At 35.1% G+C, this 17,351-nt stretch overlaps 1 protein-coding gene across 1 annotated transcript; it reads right to left on the reverse strand.

The window, feature by feature from the left end:
* Positions 1-1,202: 1,202 nt before the first annotated feature.
* On the reverse strand, positions 1,203-16,881 carry LOC113750463 (DEAD-box ATP-dependent RNA helicase FANCM). Its single transcript, XM_027294434.1, has 23 exons — positions 16,831-16,881; positions 16,309-16,753; positions 15,688-15,831; positions 14,981-15,063; positions 14,769-14,883; positions 13,790-13,881; positions 12,467-12,521; positions 12,252-12,373; positions 12,065-12,178; positions 11,046-11,239; positions 10,709-10,839; positions 9,467-9,527; positions 9,270-9,340; positions 7,982-8,031; positions 7,737-7,902; positions 7,250-7,377; positions 6,812-7,150; positions 6,672-6,738; positions 4,989-5,633; positions 4,470-4,901; positions 4,239-4,290; positions 2,813-2,962; positions 1,203-2,030 (listed from the first exon to the last, which is right to left on the reverse strand). The coding sequence occupies exons 1-23, from the start codon at positions 16,879-16,881 to the stop codon at positions 1,418-1,420; spliced, it is 4,320 nt and encodes a 1,439-aa protein (XP_027150235.1). The 3' UTR covers positions 1,203-1,417.
* Positions 16,882-17,351: the final 470 nt, after the last annotated feature.

The following is a 17,351-nucleotide window of genomic DNA, read 5'->3' on the forward strand; positions in this document are numbered from 1 at the left end:
TTGTATATTTCATTGAGTTTATTTTGATTGCTTCATAGAGAGAGAGAGAGAGAGAGAAATAAAAAATGAAAAACAAAGAAGTGTCATAAGTAAAAATAGATTCTCTAGTGTTTGTATACAGGACCAACTATGATGCATCAAGCAATCTTAGCATACACAGTGCGCTTAGGCAAATAACTAGTAATCATATATGTAAATTATTATCGACCATGTGATCTAAATTTTGTGTAACTAACAAATTTCAACAACCAAAAGGGGAAAAAATTAGCAGTAAAAGAATTTGAAAAATGAGCCAAAACATATCTCCATATTTAGCATGTCTTACCTCTGTATCAATTTAACCAAGGCCTTGAAGTTGCGGAAATATTGATAAAGTAACAATAAAATTAAGAAACTAGCAAATCTCAAAAAAAAAAATGAGCGAAAACCTTTCAGTTAAAATTTGATAAATTACATAAAATGAAGAAAAATTTCAGGAAAAGATATTACATAATCTCAGTTAATTCGTCTTCAGATAAAATATCAATCACTCGAGAAGAAACTATCATATATTCACGGAGTAGTATAACTAGCAATCATTACCAGTTTCGTGGATAACAACGTATGGAAAACTATTCATCCTTGCTTAAATCTGTAAATTTAAAATATAGCTCACAAGTTGGCCTTTTCATTTATGTTTTTCTGTGCAAACTAAATTTAACAACAAAAAATTTATGAATAAAGTGGTGCCACCACAATGCTTGTCAGATTTGGCATTTCAAATGCAAAATGAAATTGCGCACAACTATGCTACAGCCACTTGGGTTTTGTCTTCGATTGCTTTAAATTTTATAAAATCTGATTATAGAACCTGATTATAGAGGATCAGCAAAAGTTACTATTTGAGTGATTATAGATTTTAACTTTTTAATCATTAAAAAAATTCATAACCAAAATACAAAAGTAATCGAGAACATTATAAAAACTGATTATCCAAAAATAGAATCTGTAATTAATTAAAATAATCAACCGAGAACAAGAAAACTTTTAAAACTTATTACAATTCCACCCAATTAACTGCTTCAGCACCAAGGCAATACTTTGAAATTGCAATGTATTAAGATGTTACCAGAAACATTAGTCAAGGCATGGAATCTGGAATTACTCGAATAGTATGTAATCACAGTATTAGTGTCCTTAATCCACAATTATCCTTGAAACTAGTAAATGATGAGAGCAAAGTAGCCTTTAAGATTCTAATTGTATGCTCAACCAATTTGCCACTACAACATAAATAATTTGGTTCCATGTATAAACTTGTGTCTTTTCATTTTGCAATACAAGATATATACAACTTTCACTATAGATCTCTATCTACAAAAAAGAAATCCTGTACCTCTTGTATAATCCTCTTGTAAGTTCTAACCACCCTTAAGAATCAAATTCCAAGATCAAAAGAAGGAGAACCAAGAAGAGAAGGGTTTACTGGCACTGGTTCAGCAATAGGTACCTGATTCTGTTTTGAGTAGTCCGTTTTGAATCCAATTAATTTGGCAGCTTGTTCTTCTATAGCATCAAGATCAATGGCATTGTAGAATTGATCGTCATCAAAGATATTCCTGTTTTCTGTGATGTCATTGTCCAGAAACGTTTTGCTATTTTCTTGAATTTTGTCGGTTTGTTCATGCAACATAGAGTCGTGTCCAGAAGCGACAGAACCAATGAAAAACTCTTTTTCTAAGTTATGTACTGGTAAGAAACCAGATTTACAGAATAATTTTCTCTTTCGATTCTCCATCTTGCTTTTTTGTTCTTTTGGAGAAGTAGTAATTCTGGAGAGCAAAGCATCTGAGGAAACTCTGTCAAGATTGAAATGGAGGGATGCTGAATTCCTGGCGGTAGACTCTAAGCCATTCTCAGGCTTTTGAACCAAATGACTTTCTGATCCTGAAGTGCTTGCTCTTTCATTTCTTGGAACATCAGAACTAGGAGTAAAATCTTCAGAGAAATTTGCCACTCCTACTAATGGTGATTGACTGAGCAAGGAACGCCTGTGTCAAAAGATTAACTAGACTTAAACAAAAAAGAGCACATTCAAGCTCATATTACGGGAACCGAAAATGAAGTTATTTGCTTCAATCCACCAAATCATTAAGCATTTGTTAGAAATATAAAGATCAGAAGAAAGCTTGAAGATTTACCATGACAAAAACCATGGTCGTACAAATTTGTACAGCTGGCAACCCAATTTAACCAGAAAAAAGGGTACGAGATATAACAAGATAGAGGAGATAATAAACTGGTCCCAGTTTACAAAAGAGAACTGCAGGGAATAAATATATCAGGAGCCAAAGATTTGGTAGACGTATGTTCAAAAAGCACATAGTTGTTACATGTCAGTAGAAAGCTAGAACCTTAGAAAATAAACAGGCTGGGAAAACAAAAGGTCTATATTCCAGACTTATTTTTTCAACCCATAACTATTATGACCAAAAGAGCTACTTCAAACTGTTGCTCACATCTGTTAAACTACCTCACTTGAACACTCATTTTGGTATAAATATGCCATGTATGCATGAAATAACCATATTATCAATAGAGAAGACAGCTTAATATTCAGGGTAACTAGGATTAAAGATACTCGAATAATGCATGCTGCATATTCATATCCTCCCTAGACTGAATTATACTAGGTTATGCAATGCCCAAGCCCCTCATGTACAAAATGTAAAGCCAGTTAAATAGCACTTAGCAAATATTAATTGGCAATGAAGCAAGGCATATGGGAAAAAATAAAAGCAAATCTAACAAGATCAAGAAAAATTTTACAAACCTGTAAACAGCCATCATATCAATACCACTCTCTTCTGCTTGAGTACTTTTTGCTGTAGGATTTATTCTATCATCAATAAAACTATCTTCGTATGAATTGTCCTCCTGCTCATCTTCCTCATCAGAAGATACCATAACCTCCAAAGATACCCTGAAATGACAACAGGAAATTTTATTCAATAGCACCAGAACAAGTACAATGAAGTGTTAGTGTTTCTTTGAGACCAAAGAATAGATTGGCAAATACTGATGTTCAAGGCAAGAATTTAAAATTACTCCTGTACAAGATGTATTCAGTGATTATCAACATAACGTGACATTCTATTTTTAAGTACTAGCAGAAATCTTATCTCATTTTTCCCACTTTGAGTTGCAACTCGGTTTTCTGTACAGTTGCCCTTAATCAAGCAAAATACAGTTACCATAATGTTTGTTGAACTTGTTTGTACAGTTCACTAGGATTGTCCAGCTTGCATTCAGATTTACTCATTTCTAATGATTTTCAAAATAAGATCAATTCATTTTTTAATCTTTCAATGTTAATGTTGAATTTCAAGTTTCTTCTATCATAGGATTAGCTAAACATATTGTAATTCGTGCCTAAAGTGTCAACAGAATTATTTTATTACATGCCAAAAGTGCCTTAGAAAAGCTAAGGTAACATACTTAAATTAGTTTCTCAAGCAACACGTCATGTATAATTTATCAATAGGTAGTCCTCACCCTCTTCTAGTTTTTTGGGTGAAGAAACTTTTCATGGCTCAAAAAGTCTCCCAAAATTTTGCTCTGGTACGATGTCAATGTAATTGGGAAGAAGACACTCTGTTTCCCAGTTTGGGAGACTTACCAGCATTTACAATAGAGGTGCAAAATTATGAATCATAATACTTCTCTTAACAACCATATCTGCCAAAATTTTCCTTCTCTTATGATTTTAAATGTTCTTAAATTCTTGTCACACCAATGCTTATTTATCAGTCCAAGTTTTCCTCAAGTTTACTATGCAATATAGATGTAAAATCTCACAAGACCAACCAAAAACATATAAGGTTGCTTTCAAGGAGATTCTCTTCCTATCCAGTTTCATGGACAACAGATGTGCTAAAGATACAAAAGAATATTTCAAACTGTCCTTCTGCATCGTTTTATCTTTTAATATTCTCTAGCAAATTCACTTAAGTCTGCAGGATGCCTTCTTACTTTTCTACTATTGCTGCTCCTATGTAGCACATCCAAAGCATGCATCACTTATCTATGAACATGATTCTTCTGAACCTCCCATTAACTCTTATACAACATGATCAGCCAGATAATCATACTTCCAAATCTCCTTAGTATGATTAACCCATGGAAAAGGAAAACTAAAAATAAAAGCTGTACACATATAACTATATTTACATGTGGAAATTGAAATAATATATACTTACTCTGCTTCATCTTCAACAAACAGTTTGGCTCTATTTGAGATGAACTTCGCGCCTGCATGTAACAGCATCAAGTGTGAAATTAGCAATTGTCAGTCAAAATTTGTCTTGTAGTAACTTGCAATTCCCAGTAGCTTTTTACGTCTGGAAGACTTTCAGAAATCAAGGAAGATGTACCACCTTGATAGCATGACAATCCTGGAATGCAAGTAGGAATAAAGTTAAAATAGTTACCTCTATGATGATGATTCTGACCATCATCTGCACCAACAGAAGAACTTGTGAAGTTTCTGGTGGGGCCACTTGTCTGTTCTTTGCAATCCTGAGGCTTAACCCTACAGAGATCTCCATGCTTGCGCAATCTTTTAAACTTGCGTCTTTGTTTAACACCATGTGAATTTCCTCCAGGATTCAATTGCCAGTCTTTGCTAAAGCCAATGTCTGGTGATTTAATGAAAGGAGATCGACATTCATCAACAGTTGGAGTTCTAAATTTGCTTGCTGGAGTACTATTCTTCATTTGTTTTGCAGAAATATCATTGGTCAGCGAAGAAGTGACATTAATTTCATTCTGCCCCAAATACTTCACTACTGACTGTGCATGGACCATGGGGGTTGAAACAAGATCTGGTACCATAATATCATCTCTTTGAATCTCAGGCATTCCTGAAGAACATAGGATTATTACCATAATTTGGACTTGGGAGTTAGTGTAACTATTTAGACAAGCATTGAGTAATGGAACATACATACCACTACTGCTTATAGGAGATTCTGGAACAATACCGGACTCCATAAAGTTAGTAAGCCTGGGACTAAACTCAACGTCCATTGGATCATCATTGGCCTCAGCAGCAAACAACATAGGTGCTCTATCTTCAGGACTATTATTAATACTCTCACCTCCATCTGACATTGGCTTGGGAATTGGAGTCTCAAGAATAATCTCTCCTAAAGTTTTTTCTCCTGATGCATTACAGCTGTTTAATTTAAATGCACAATCTTTGTCATCTTGACTGGATCTTATCTGGGACATAGAATCATCTTTTGCATTCCCCACACGTTCTTCGCATACATCAGTGGAAGCATCAATGCATGCAATATTTTGTTTCAGATGATAGAATGGAGCTGCTCTGCCGGTAGTCATAATTTTAGAAAGCAGAACTTCTTTCACTGGAAATTGTGACACAGATAAAACCTGTACTGTCCCAAGATCATCTACAGATATCAATCCAGAGCTGAAGAGAAAGGAATGGACCAAGTTTTTACATTGAGAACCTTGAGAACCTAGCGCATAGGAATCCTCTCTAGTTCTTAAATCCTCTTTGGGCTCTAAACTAGCCAGTGAAACTTCTCTTATGCAATCCTCTATAGGAAAGTCCCCAGAAGTGCTTGTTTCTGTAAGAAAAGCTTCAAAAAATTATGTAGCATAAATGTAATGGCTTTTTTGGTGGGCATATAACAAAGAATTGTAGGACAGACTAAGATCCAATCGCACATTCAAATATTAAAGTACAAAATTACATAAAAAGATAAACTAGCTGAAAGATTTGACTGGATATTATTGATCAAGTGAGGTTAGGGAAAAATGTACTCTTATGAGAACCCGAATATTCTCAGAATCAAAACAAGCTCAAACTAAACATCAAAAATTACATAGCTGTCATACAAGTCACAATGTGACATTAGGATGACCATAAAAGAATCATACGATGGATGACATCTGGTGGAACACAAACACTAGTAAATGCTTTAGTTTTCTGATTAAAATGCAACTGCTAATCCAAAATTTGCTAGAGGAATACTTTGGTTGGAGAGAAAGCACTGTGGCCATGTTAGATTCTCTTTTTGATGTACTCCATTTTTTTTCCTAATAAAACAGTTTAGGTGTATACAGACCTTCTCGGTCTTGGTTACTTTCTAAAACCTAATGACTTATGAACAGACTAAAACAGGAGAAATTTAATGATAGGTGAACTTGGTCTATAGGTCCATGAAATGAAACTGCTGTGACTGCAATTTGAAGTGGATTGGCGTTGGCAAGGAAACTTGTAACCCACTTTGAAAATATTAGAACACTTTTTCCTTTCCCTTTTCTGCCAAACTTCAGCATCAGAGAGAGAAAACAACAAATAATTTTGAATGAATAGTAAATTTCAGACAGACCAGCATAACATTCAAATGAGTATGTAAAGGGTACCAATCGTAGGATGCTATTGAACGCAAGGAGATTTAAACCAACTGTTGAATGTGGATAAAAAGGTTTCAGCAGCAACCTTTACACTTTGATAGCAACTATTCATGTCATGAATTTCTCTAAATTCAAGGAGTTGCATGCCGAGAAGATGCAGTTATGCACCAAGACTTCTCTTCTGAGAATTCAATTAAGAAAAAGGAAAAATTGAGCGGTCTATTAGCTGTCTAATGCATCCTTACCTTTAATTTTGCCATTACACTGTTCAAGAGCTTCACTTGCTGAGCATGGTTCTGGAGAGGCACTATCCTGAACAATGCAAATAAAGTGAACAAATAGCGACAATTCAACATAAGACAGCAAAACTACCAAAGAGACAGACCTCAACTTTAACAGCTGTACTGCATGTAGAAAATGGTAATCCTTGTAAACATTGCATTGCATCTATTAGAATCCCTGTCCTAAATGAATGCAGCACTTTGTGTACTCTGGACGGAAATGCTTGGAAATGAGGAAAGGCAATAAGTGATGGTTTCCAAGTGTTTTCCCTGGTGGTGCTGAAATATTTAGATAGTAAGTCATTCTCAGCATCTGTTAACTTGGCTTTATATGCAGGCGACTGGATTGGCTGGTCATCATCATTCACTTTCTTTACACGTGGAACAAACTGTTCAATTGAAAGCTCTACAAACTGGACCTCTGGTTTGAAAACATGCGGAATCTGCAACGTTGAAAATAGATAATCAGAAATGAAGAAGTAAGGACTTCATGAAACTATAACAATCTGGTACTATAACAAACCGGTACAATCTAAACATACCATCCTCGGACTTGAATGAAATTGGAAACTATTTGCTCCCCCGTTTCTCATGTGCTTCTTAATAGCCTTGCTATTGGCTTGTTTCCTCATGTAGCCCTTTAATTCAGACCCCTCACAAGCTAAAACAAGTAAAGCTTGTTAAGAAAAATGTGGGCAAAGATGAAAACTGCTACTATTTTTTAATGACTTCAAAAGCATAAAGAAATGCACCACATATCCAGTTTTACATGACGTGCTATTTTAAATGACCCTAAGTTTTACATAGTTCATAAAGGCAAAATTTATTCATCAATATTACAAGTAATTGGACCAAAACGATAATACTATTAGCTCCCACTGCCCCCACATTTCCCAAACTTTTTATTTTCCTAGACAACATTTTCAACTTTGACCTAAAATATTCAACTAATGCAATGCAAAATCAGATGGAGTGAACCCAATCAGTATCAAATACGAGATGCCCATTAACTAGATTAGACAAGGATATCTACTCGTCCTTCATGCTTTCTTCCAGTTCTGCCCATTCGCTGAATCATTCTCAATGGTGAGATGTTAGCATCAAAGCATATAACAAGATCAACTTCCATTATATCTAAACCTTCTTCACCAATTGAAGTTGCAACAATGACATTGTACCCACCAGCTCTAAATTTCTACATGGAAATGTCGAAGTTAGGCAATATACCATGGCGAAATTATCAATTCAAACATCGGAAAAAAGGGAAAAAAAACCTGCAAAACAGCTTGTTGAACTTTTTGTGACTGTCCCTTTAATGCTTTACCTGCAGAAACCAACAAAGAGAATAATCATAAATATTCACGTTTAGTCTGGGTAACTATTTACCTTCCAAGTAAACAAGGAGAAAAACTACTCAGAATATATGGAGAGCAAGGTGTTTCCAATTGCATGTTAAAAATGGATACAAAAGTACTTTCGCATCTCATCTGCAGCTATATATTTTTTTAGCCAAAACTGACATAGTCTTGTCAGCTAAATTCTTTGAGAATGTATATCTAGCAGCATGAGGTGACCAAAAGTCAAGAATTCTTTAGCAGTAAGGATTATTCTTCTATGCAGTGACAATGTAAAAAATTTTGCACAAGCAAATCCAAGTGCATACCATGTCTACAAAAAGAGCTTTCCAGGTCTTTAGTAGGAGCTTTTTCTCAAAATTTGCTAGGATTATGTAGCATGAGTCATAGCACTTGTCATTGTTTGCAAAATTTGACTATGGAAAGTGATTATAAAGAAATATCACAATCAGCTAAAGCTACACTTTGGTAGATACTAAATTTTAGCTTATTTGCCTATTAAGAAATAAAAAAATCTAGATGCAAAAGCAAAAGAGAACATAAAAAAAAACTGATTATTCAAAATCAGAATCTTACAATCAGGTGACAATCAACTGAGAACAAGCCCTAAGATTAATCCTAGGAGTAAATATAGTAAACCACCAGTGTGCTAATGGTGATCTACACCCTGTAGATGCCCTATATTTGCACATTATGGTGGACATAAAGGCACAAATGTTAGCAAGCATACTCAAGCATTCCAACATTACAACGTAGGAACTGCTTTCATTAAGAAAAGAAAGCGGATCCCAATTGCCATGCAGATAATGTCTATTTGCCCTGCTTATGAGTTTCTTTTTCCTTTCCTAGTGAAAGAAGACTGAGGTTACCAACTTCTTTCAGCAAGCATCCTCACTAGATGATAATAATGTTTACTCAAACAGCATTGAGCAAAATAATAATGGCAGTTTCATAACTTTATTAACATCAGATCCAAAAACAACAGGAAAGCAATGGTGTGCAAATCAGAAAAGCAACATGTACAAGGAGAAAGGGTTAATGGAATAATTAGGAAACACAAGGAGGCATATAGAAGATTTTAAAGAAGTGGTTACCCATTTAACCAATGTAGCTTAAGCTGATAGGTGACAGGAAAACTAGAAAATGAGATCAAAAGCATCCTCTGTTCTCAAAGACAATGATAAATGAAAGTACCAAGAATGCAAACCTGAAGTCTGACCAACGAACTCAGTAGCTTTTACAAATTCCCCAATGTCTTTTAATGCATTCATTATATCCCTGAAATCAAAATCGATAACAGCAAATGTTACAAGGTGTAAGAACATGAATTAGACTCTACGATTTTCAAGTCTAGAATCAGAGTTTTTCCAAATAAAGAATGAATATATCATGTATTCATCTGACCTTACACTTCCCCTGAAATTTGAGAAAATTATAACCCTTGACTCAAGTGGATCTTTCATTTCTGCCCAAGCCCAAAAAAAAAAAAAATGGTCAGAATATCCATATAAGAGTGTCTCTAGTCTCTTTTGCACACATAATGTAAAGAAGCAGCGAAAATGGCCCACAAATCCTCTATGGTCTATGTATCAGTAGAGCTTAAACTACAACTGAAGTTTCATGACAAATATTTGAGTTAAAGGCTCAATGTGAAGCTCAGAAACCGTTTCCACAATAAGTACAGAGATGTAATAGATGTATTTGCAGTCAAAGGTTCAATGTGAAGCTCAGAAACCGTTTCCACAATAACTACAATGTATTTGCAGGTCACACTAAATTGAACAAAATGCATATTGCATTGTCAAAATTTGGAATTTTTTACCACATAGCTAACAATCCTTTATTTTACTATGAAAGAATCCACAACATGTGGTGAATAAGCTTCATCATTTAGTACATCAAACTTGATAATCCATCCAACTTTCTCACCTAACATACCCAGCAATCTCATCCAACTGAGCAATTCTTCCACTTTATATATGCACTAGTGAGGCCCTGATAATTCAAACAGGTATACAGTGGCTTAGAGTTTTCTATCCCGCATTAATTTTCAAACAATCTATTCAGTATGGTTGTGCCGTAGATCACTGTTGATTCAATGAACAAGTTAGCATGATTATTTTCTGTGTTATTATACTATCTTGCCAAATTACCTATGTATCGCCATTTTTGCATTAGATTATAAGTCAAATTCAGAGGCAAAAAAAAAAACTCAAATATGTCCAATTTGCTTCCAAAAGGTTTCTGTTAATGTACTTAGTCACATCCTTGTGTTAACTTCACCAAGTTTTTTATGTTCACCAAATTGCTGCTGGCACGCACATGGGAACTTTGGTCAGGAAAAAGAACAAGAATATTCCTAGGACAAAAAAAGAATACAAAAAACAACAAAAGTGGAAGTAAAAAAAGAACTTTTTGTCACTGTTAATGCTTCCCTAAGCAGTACAGATGCATGTCACCATTTTAACCCAACTAAAATAACAGGAAAAAAAAAAAAGAAGTTTCAATGCCAGAACACAACAGTACCACTTTCAAACCATTCCAGATATCCAACAAATCTAAGTTACCTAGCAAAGCTGGAAGAAATCAATAGGTAGTTCATAAATAAATAAATAAAAAGAGTTAACATTTTGTCACGTTACATACTAAAATGATCCACCAAGACTTCCAGCAATTTTGACAATTTGGGACTAGGAGCTCCATGAGATATGCTTTGCTGCATTAGAAGTTTTGCTTTTAGAAGAACTTCATTCCGACTCATAAAACGTGCAAAAGACCTGCAAAAATTTTTGCTTGAATTGTAAGTTAAGGCATTCACAGCTTACTAGAATGGAAACGGATATGCATACATACCAAAATGATGAATGTTGTGCCTTTAAAAAAAATTAAATTAAAAGAAAGAAATAGTGGGAACTAATGTTGACTTGACATTTTTAGAATATCTAATCCTGCATCTTCAAAGAAATGTAGCAGAAAACACTACCCCTGTTGCAATTTTTCTGCAAGCATCTCAAATGCAGGCTTTATACCATGGCTAGACAGCAATTTCCTGATGTGGTACAGCGTTATGAGTACACCAAAATATCCTTCAACTTCTCCATACTTAATATGAGGCAGGTTTTCTGGTGGTGCTTCCCGAAATTTGTCCCTCGAGTTGAGTAAATCACATGGGCTTAACTGTCATTTAGCAACAAGTTTAAAGAGAATCACGAGCCTTCTTAACTATGAGGAACAAAGTCCTTGCAATTAATTTGCTAGAAAGGTCAAGAGCTGATGAAACTGATAAGAAAATTCAATACTGAAAAGGATCAATAAAATGGTGAAATGCATAAAGAAAGAAAAATAACAACAGAACTATTTTGCAAGCTAACTAGATTACATTTGGTCATATAATTCCTATATACATATTATAGAGCAAAAGTTTACTTGAAGGTAATTTGCAGCTGAAGGTACCTTCAAGGAAACGCTGAGTATCTGTTACTATCTCAGTACACATACTGAGCATACAAAAATAAAAAACATCCACAAGTTTTCTAGCTTTCCAATTGTCCCATCCTACCATGCCATTATTTAAAAAAAAAGAATAATTAAAATTTGCCAAGATCAAATCCTACTGGAAAATCTACAGCAGATGAGAGAATGGAGCTTTAACATTTTCAATATTGTCTGACAGATCTGTAACAGAAAACAGACACTTAGTCATGCTTGATAAGCACTTATAGATCAGTCCATAGCTAAATTTTTGTGGAACTACAGGTAAAACCATGACAATTGAGAATTTAGACTATAATGAAATAAACTGAATATCTATTGGAAAGAAAAGAAAAAGAACTGGAATTTACATCAAACTCATGCTGCATAATTCTTACAAGAAAAATAACTATTGTGGCAACAAAATAAGAGTGAAACAACCAGAGTTCATGGACTCCACCAAACAAAAAAGAAAAATAAAAAAGGATCAATAACCTAGCCAACTATATTTTTGAACAAAAAGAAGCATACCGTCTGGCAATCTCTATTTTTAAGTACCCCAATTGCAGAAAGCCGAGCAACATAAGGGCGTATTACTTCCAAGATCAAATTATTTATTTCAACCGCATCATTGCCCATAGCAACCTAGCAGCATTAGAGTGGCATCTTATACAATGAAAGCTGGGATTCAAAAAAAATTATGACGACTTTTATTTACCTCAATCAGCTCTATCTTTCTGTCATGCACGTAAGGAATCACATCAGGGTCACTTTCACTTCGGTATTCAAGTCTTGATATTTGAAGATTATCGATTACGTGCTGGATGGTCTGCTGCTTAGCTGATTTTTACAGCAAAACTTTACATGTAAAATAAGACCTAAGATGGAAAACCTGTGTATCACAGAGATAAAGACTGCTCGGTTGTTACTTACATCCTGGTGTTGCAGTCAAAGCCAATACTCTGAGTTGCACAGGAACAGCCATCAACTACACGATCATTTGGAATGCATTATAATTAGTAAGATAATTCCACAAATAACACATTTGAAATGAACTTAATGCCATCAATCTTCAAAACTTCATCTTCTAGGAAATTTTCCCCATAAAAAAAAAGTAAGCCAAATCACATCAAGTGTAGGTGCATATGTCGTGCAGAGTCAGGCTAAGGTGCCACATACATGTAGGTTGTTGAATTTCAGATTCATTCATTTTTTAATTTTAATTTTCAGTTACACAACCAAAGACTAGGAGAGGAAGGGGAACTCTCTTGTATGCTTAGTTGTAAGTATCATATTCAGCAAATAGGGTGACACAAAGCAACTTACTGTTTCTTGCTCATGCTAAAAAATAGATATATCTATCTAGGTGTGTAAAATTACTGAGATACAACATGACACTCATAATGACAATCTGAGTCATGCACACAATTACATCAACCATGATTCAAGATTGCACCCTTTTCTCCCCTGTTCGCAAACTCTTTCCTCTTCTTGGGTTCCTTAGCTTTGATTTGTCCGAAGTTCAGATGAAGTGTCAGACAGAGATCCCATACCACTACAAGTTAGTGTCATGTCTGACACAGGTACTGGTGAGGAAGAGAACTAGCCCTGAGAATAGATTTTAAAACAGGAGAAAAACAAAAAGGAAATATGCTAGGAGAGAAAGCTACCGAGGTGATGTCTTACAGAAAAATTTTCAGCAGAGGATCTAAGGAACCTAACCTAATCCAAGGATATGTCAACTTACAAGGCCCTGTGGAATTGACTTAAGTGCATGCTTTGTTGTACCAACCTTAGTCAAATTAGCTGCCTTTCAAGGAAAACAGCTTCCTCATGCAGTCCCTTTAACGACCCTATACCACTTTGCAGAAAGGTAAAAGTTCCCAACTTTCTACTTGTATACAAATGTTTAAATGCTGCATGAACTCCTTCCTTGAAGCTAATTTCCAAATTGCCCACAAGGGCTCAAATTAGAAACATGCCATTTCTGTTTCTCCAACCTTGGAGAGAGGAGATAGAGGAAGAAAAATAATTCAACTGGAAAGCTTTTATACAAAAAAGTGAATTATCAAGAGATTTCTCTCAAACCACCACAGCAGACCAGTGACAATAAACACAAAATGCTATACATTTGAGGAGTATGTATCAGCTGAATTTAGTAAAGCACATTACACAATCACCTCAACCAATTTAAAAGATGACCCTACAGAACAAACATTATAGTAAAACAATTCATGTAAGAGATACGGAGCAAACCTCACGAACTGCAACACAATACGAATAGTTGCCTGTTGCACGATGAGCCTCGTCAACCACTAAACAGACAAGATGCTTCACCAAACATGAACCTACAAGATATCGCTCCCTTAGCATAATATGTAAACATATTGCTTCAATATATTCAGTTTCTTCAATTGGCAAGTGAAGTCTGATATTTTCATAGCACCTAGAGAGATAGATATGAAATCCAATTCCAACATTTCCAGCACTAAATCCCAAAATAGAATGGAATGCATAACCGCTCTTGTTGACTACAAGCAGAACAGATGTGACAGAGAAGACAGAAGAAAGATAAACAAGCCAAATTTTAATGTCCAACCATCAGAAATCATTCAGCATTGCTCAATATCCCATTCTCTTTTGACACCATGCACTTAGAGGTTTTTGTTTTTTGAACCTCAAACTTCTGCACCAATGAAATTAACAGAATCTTTATAAGTGGAATCTTGTTAGCTCTGAAGTAACTTGCATAAAGCACCTTAACAATTAACGGGCATTAACTATCATTTTACTTCTAGAGAGGCTAATGAATGAATTTTGTTAAGCAACCTATTTAGTTTTATACAGTAATTTCTCATAACTGCTATATATTCAACAATTCCCACAAGAACGTTAATCGTTTAATCTCCTAAATTATACTTCTTGAAAGAAACATAAAGTGGTTACAAAAAGCATATAAATCGGATCAATAAATTTCAGACTACATGGTCCTCAGTCATACAGTAAATATTGTTTCCAGAAGAAGGTTGAACTATAAATCTCCTATATTCTATTTCTCCAGTACAAAAAGGAAGTGAATACCAATGAAACAGGTAATCAACCACAAGCTAGTGTAAATCAGATCTATGCCACACTCAGACATCCTATTCTCTGGACACTACCAAGTTAAAGTCAATTGTAAGCCCAATGCTAGAAGGTTGATGCTCCAAAAGCATATGCAAATTAGAGTACTCACCAGAATAAATATCTTTCTCAAGAACTTGGGGAGTAACAAAAAAAACTCGTTTACTTCTCCAATGGTCTGCTCTTCTTGTGGGACTTGTTTGACCTGTCAGATCAATAGTCCATTCCTGCAATCAGTATCTTCTCAGAATATGACAAAAAATGAAAAACTCTTGAGTGATGCTAGAAAAAAAAATAGCAAGTTAAATGCCATAATTGCCTTACCTGTGGTATTCCTACAACATTATGGCATGCTTCAATTTGTTGCAGTACAAGTGGTCGAGAAGGAGCTGCAAATACAATTTTTCCTACCATGAATGTACCAAGCACAAGAATTAGTGATTTACCACATAAAGAGGATGTACATTCACAATTTCATGATGCACAAAGAAACCGCCAACAAGCTTCTGACCTTGCAGCATGTTTGTCTACCACTCTTTTTCAGTGGACAAATAGAAGCACTAAAAAAGTACAGAAACACAGAGTATTTAACTGTTCAAATATACTATTTCGAATAAGCGATCACTTTAAACAATGGACTGTCGAAAGGTCATTTACCCAAGTTAGAAAACTTCAACTTTCCCTATTAGCATATTTTGCATTTAGCAATAAATGAAGTCACAGATGCCCCAGAATAAGAAAAGCAATCATTTTTCATCCAAAATCATACAAAAATATACTATTAAATCGAAATAGTAAATAAATGGTAAAGTTAGTACAGTCTACAACCAGGCAATGTTGACTATTCTCCGGTCACCACCTTAAGCTACTTAAAGGAAATAAATGAATAAATAAATAAACATGGTGTGAAAAATTATGCCTCCTGCTAAGCAGAAGGTAATAACCCCTGAATGATAGTAAAATTAGTGTACGCCATCAGTATCATGTGAATGGAGAACACAGATAAAGCAAATTACAAAGCATTATTCTACCTTCTGGAAACCATCTGAAATAGTTATACATTACAACAGCAGCAATAAGAGTTTTCCCAAGCCCAGTAGGCAATGCCACTAAAGTGTTGGAAAACAAAGCAGTCCGCGTAATATTGAGCTGATAGTCACGAAGAGGGATATTAACTGCAACCAAACATCACATATGAAACAGTGTACAAGTGAGTGCGGAGTACAAAATCTAATCAAGAGAATCAAGATAGTTTCAATCAAAAAACATCCAACATTAGAAAAAATCTACACCTGAAATGCGGAAAGATCCGTGCTTGTTACAGTAATAAACCCCAAACACGATTACATGTCCCAGTCACTTGACAACTTAGTCAAATATGTCAAAAACTTTTTTCCCAAATATCATCTACTAAAACCTACACATTCCTTCCATGCTTATTCAACCCATATCTTCAAGCAAAAACGGTAATCAAACAAGCAGACATTATCATAAAATTCGAATTCCCCCACAATAATGTAAAAACAAAAAACAAATCCAAACACAGCTTAGCCTATATCATCCAGCCAAAAAGTATACGGAAAATGATCTTGACTACTAAGTATTAAAAATAGCAATAAATAGGGATAGTAGATATTCAACCAAAAAAAAACCTGGGTAAATCCAAGTCTTAGCTGCCTCAGGATCAATCTTGACAAAGCCGACATTTTCTTCTTCATCTTCAGCTTGCCCCTTCTGTCCCTCACCACTATTACCAACATTAATCTGACAATTACTGTTAAAATTATTATTCTTGTTTTTTAAAAACCCATTGCAGTGCTTTTCCCTCTGGTGCCCATTGGAGTTTCTGGGAACAATCCCAATAAACCTATCTAGAGTCAATTGCCGGGAAGAAGAAGCAAAATAAGCAAAATTGCTCTGATTGGGCACTGATTTTTTGTGGGTTTCTTGAATTCTCGGATTTGAAGAAGTATAAGTAGGGATTTTGCCATTAATTACGTGATTAGAACCGTTATTAGCACAATAATTAGTAGAAGAAGTTGTGGTTTGAGCACAGGCCACATCAATCTCCCTCACTGCCGCCTCCCAATCAAATTCCTGCAATTTTTCACAGGGAAAAAAATTCATAAAATTGTTACTAATAGAGATGAGTCTAGAAATGGAATGGGACTTACGTCGTTATCTTGGTCGACGATGTGGAGAGGAGTGGAGGAGGAGGAGGCCATAGTTTACTCTCTGTGTGTGTGGGTGTGTGTGTGTGTGAATTTCTTGAAGGCAAGGGGAGGGGGTGGTAGAGGAGGAGGAAGCGAAAAGGGCCAGAAGGCGGCAAAATGGTGAATTTTGACCCATCAATAAAATTATTTGAAATATACATTAAAGAGAAGATGCTTAAACGGTGCCGTATTGGCACGTGAGTATGGAATTGAGGAAATAATAAACCATAGCGGGAATAGGAATTAGAAAACAAAAACTTAATAAATGCTTTCTAAATTGGGATGCAATAGTTGTAATAAGAAGAGTACTTACAACCAAATGATTCAGCACACAAGCTTGTTAAGACGGGTGGAAAGCTTTTGTCTTTTTCTTTTAATCTTCATCTCAATTAAGAGGTAAAATCGAAGATTTGAATGGATTGCTTAACTTAAACCCTGTTTGATAATCCAATTCAGTATTTAAACTTAATAAATTCAGATAT

The sequence above is a fragment of the Coffea eugenioides genome, chromosome 10 (genome assembly GCF_003713205.1).
Source record: "Coffea eugenioides isolate CCC68of chromosome 10, Ceug_1.0, whole genome shotgun sequence".
In the NCBI taxonomy this organism is placed as follows: Eukaryota; Viridiplantae; Streptophyta; class Magnoliopsida; order Gentianales; family Rubiaceae; genus Coffea; species Coffea eugenioides.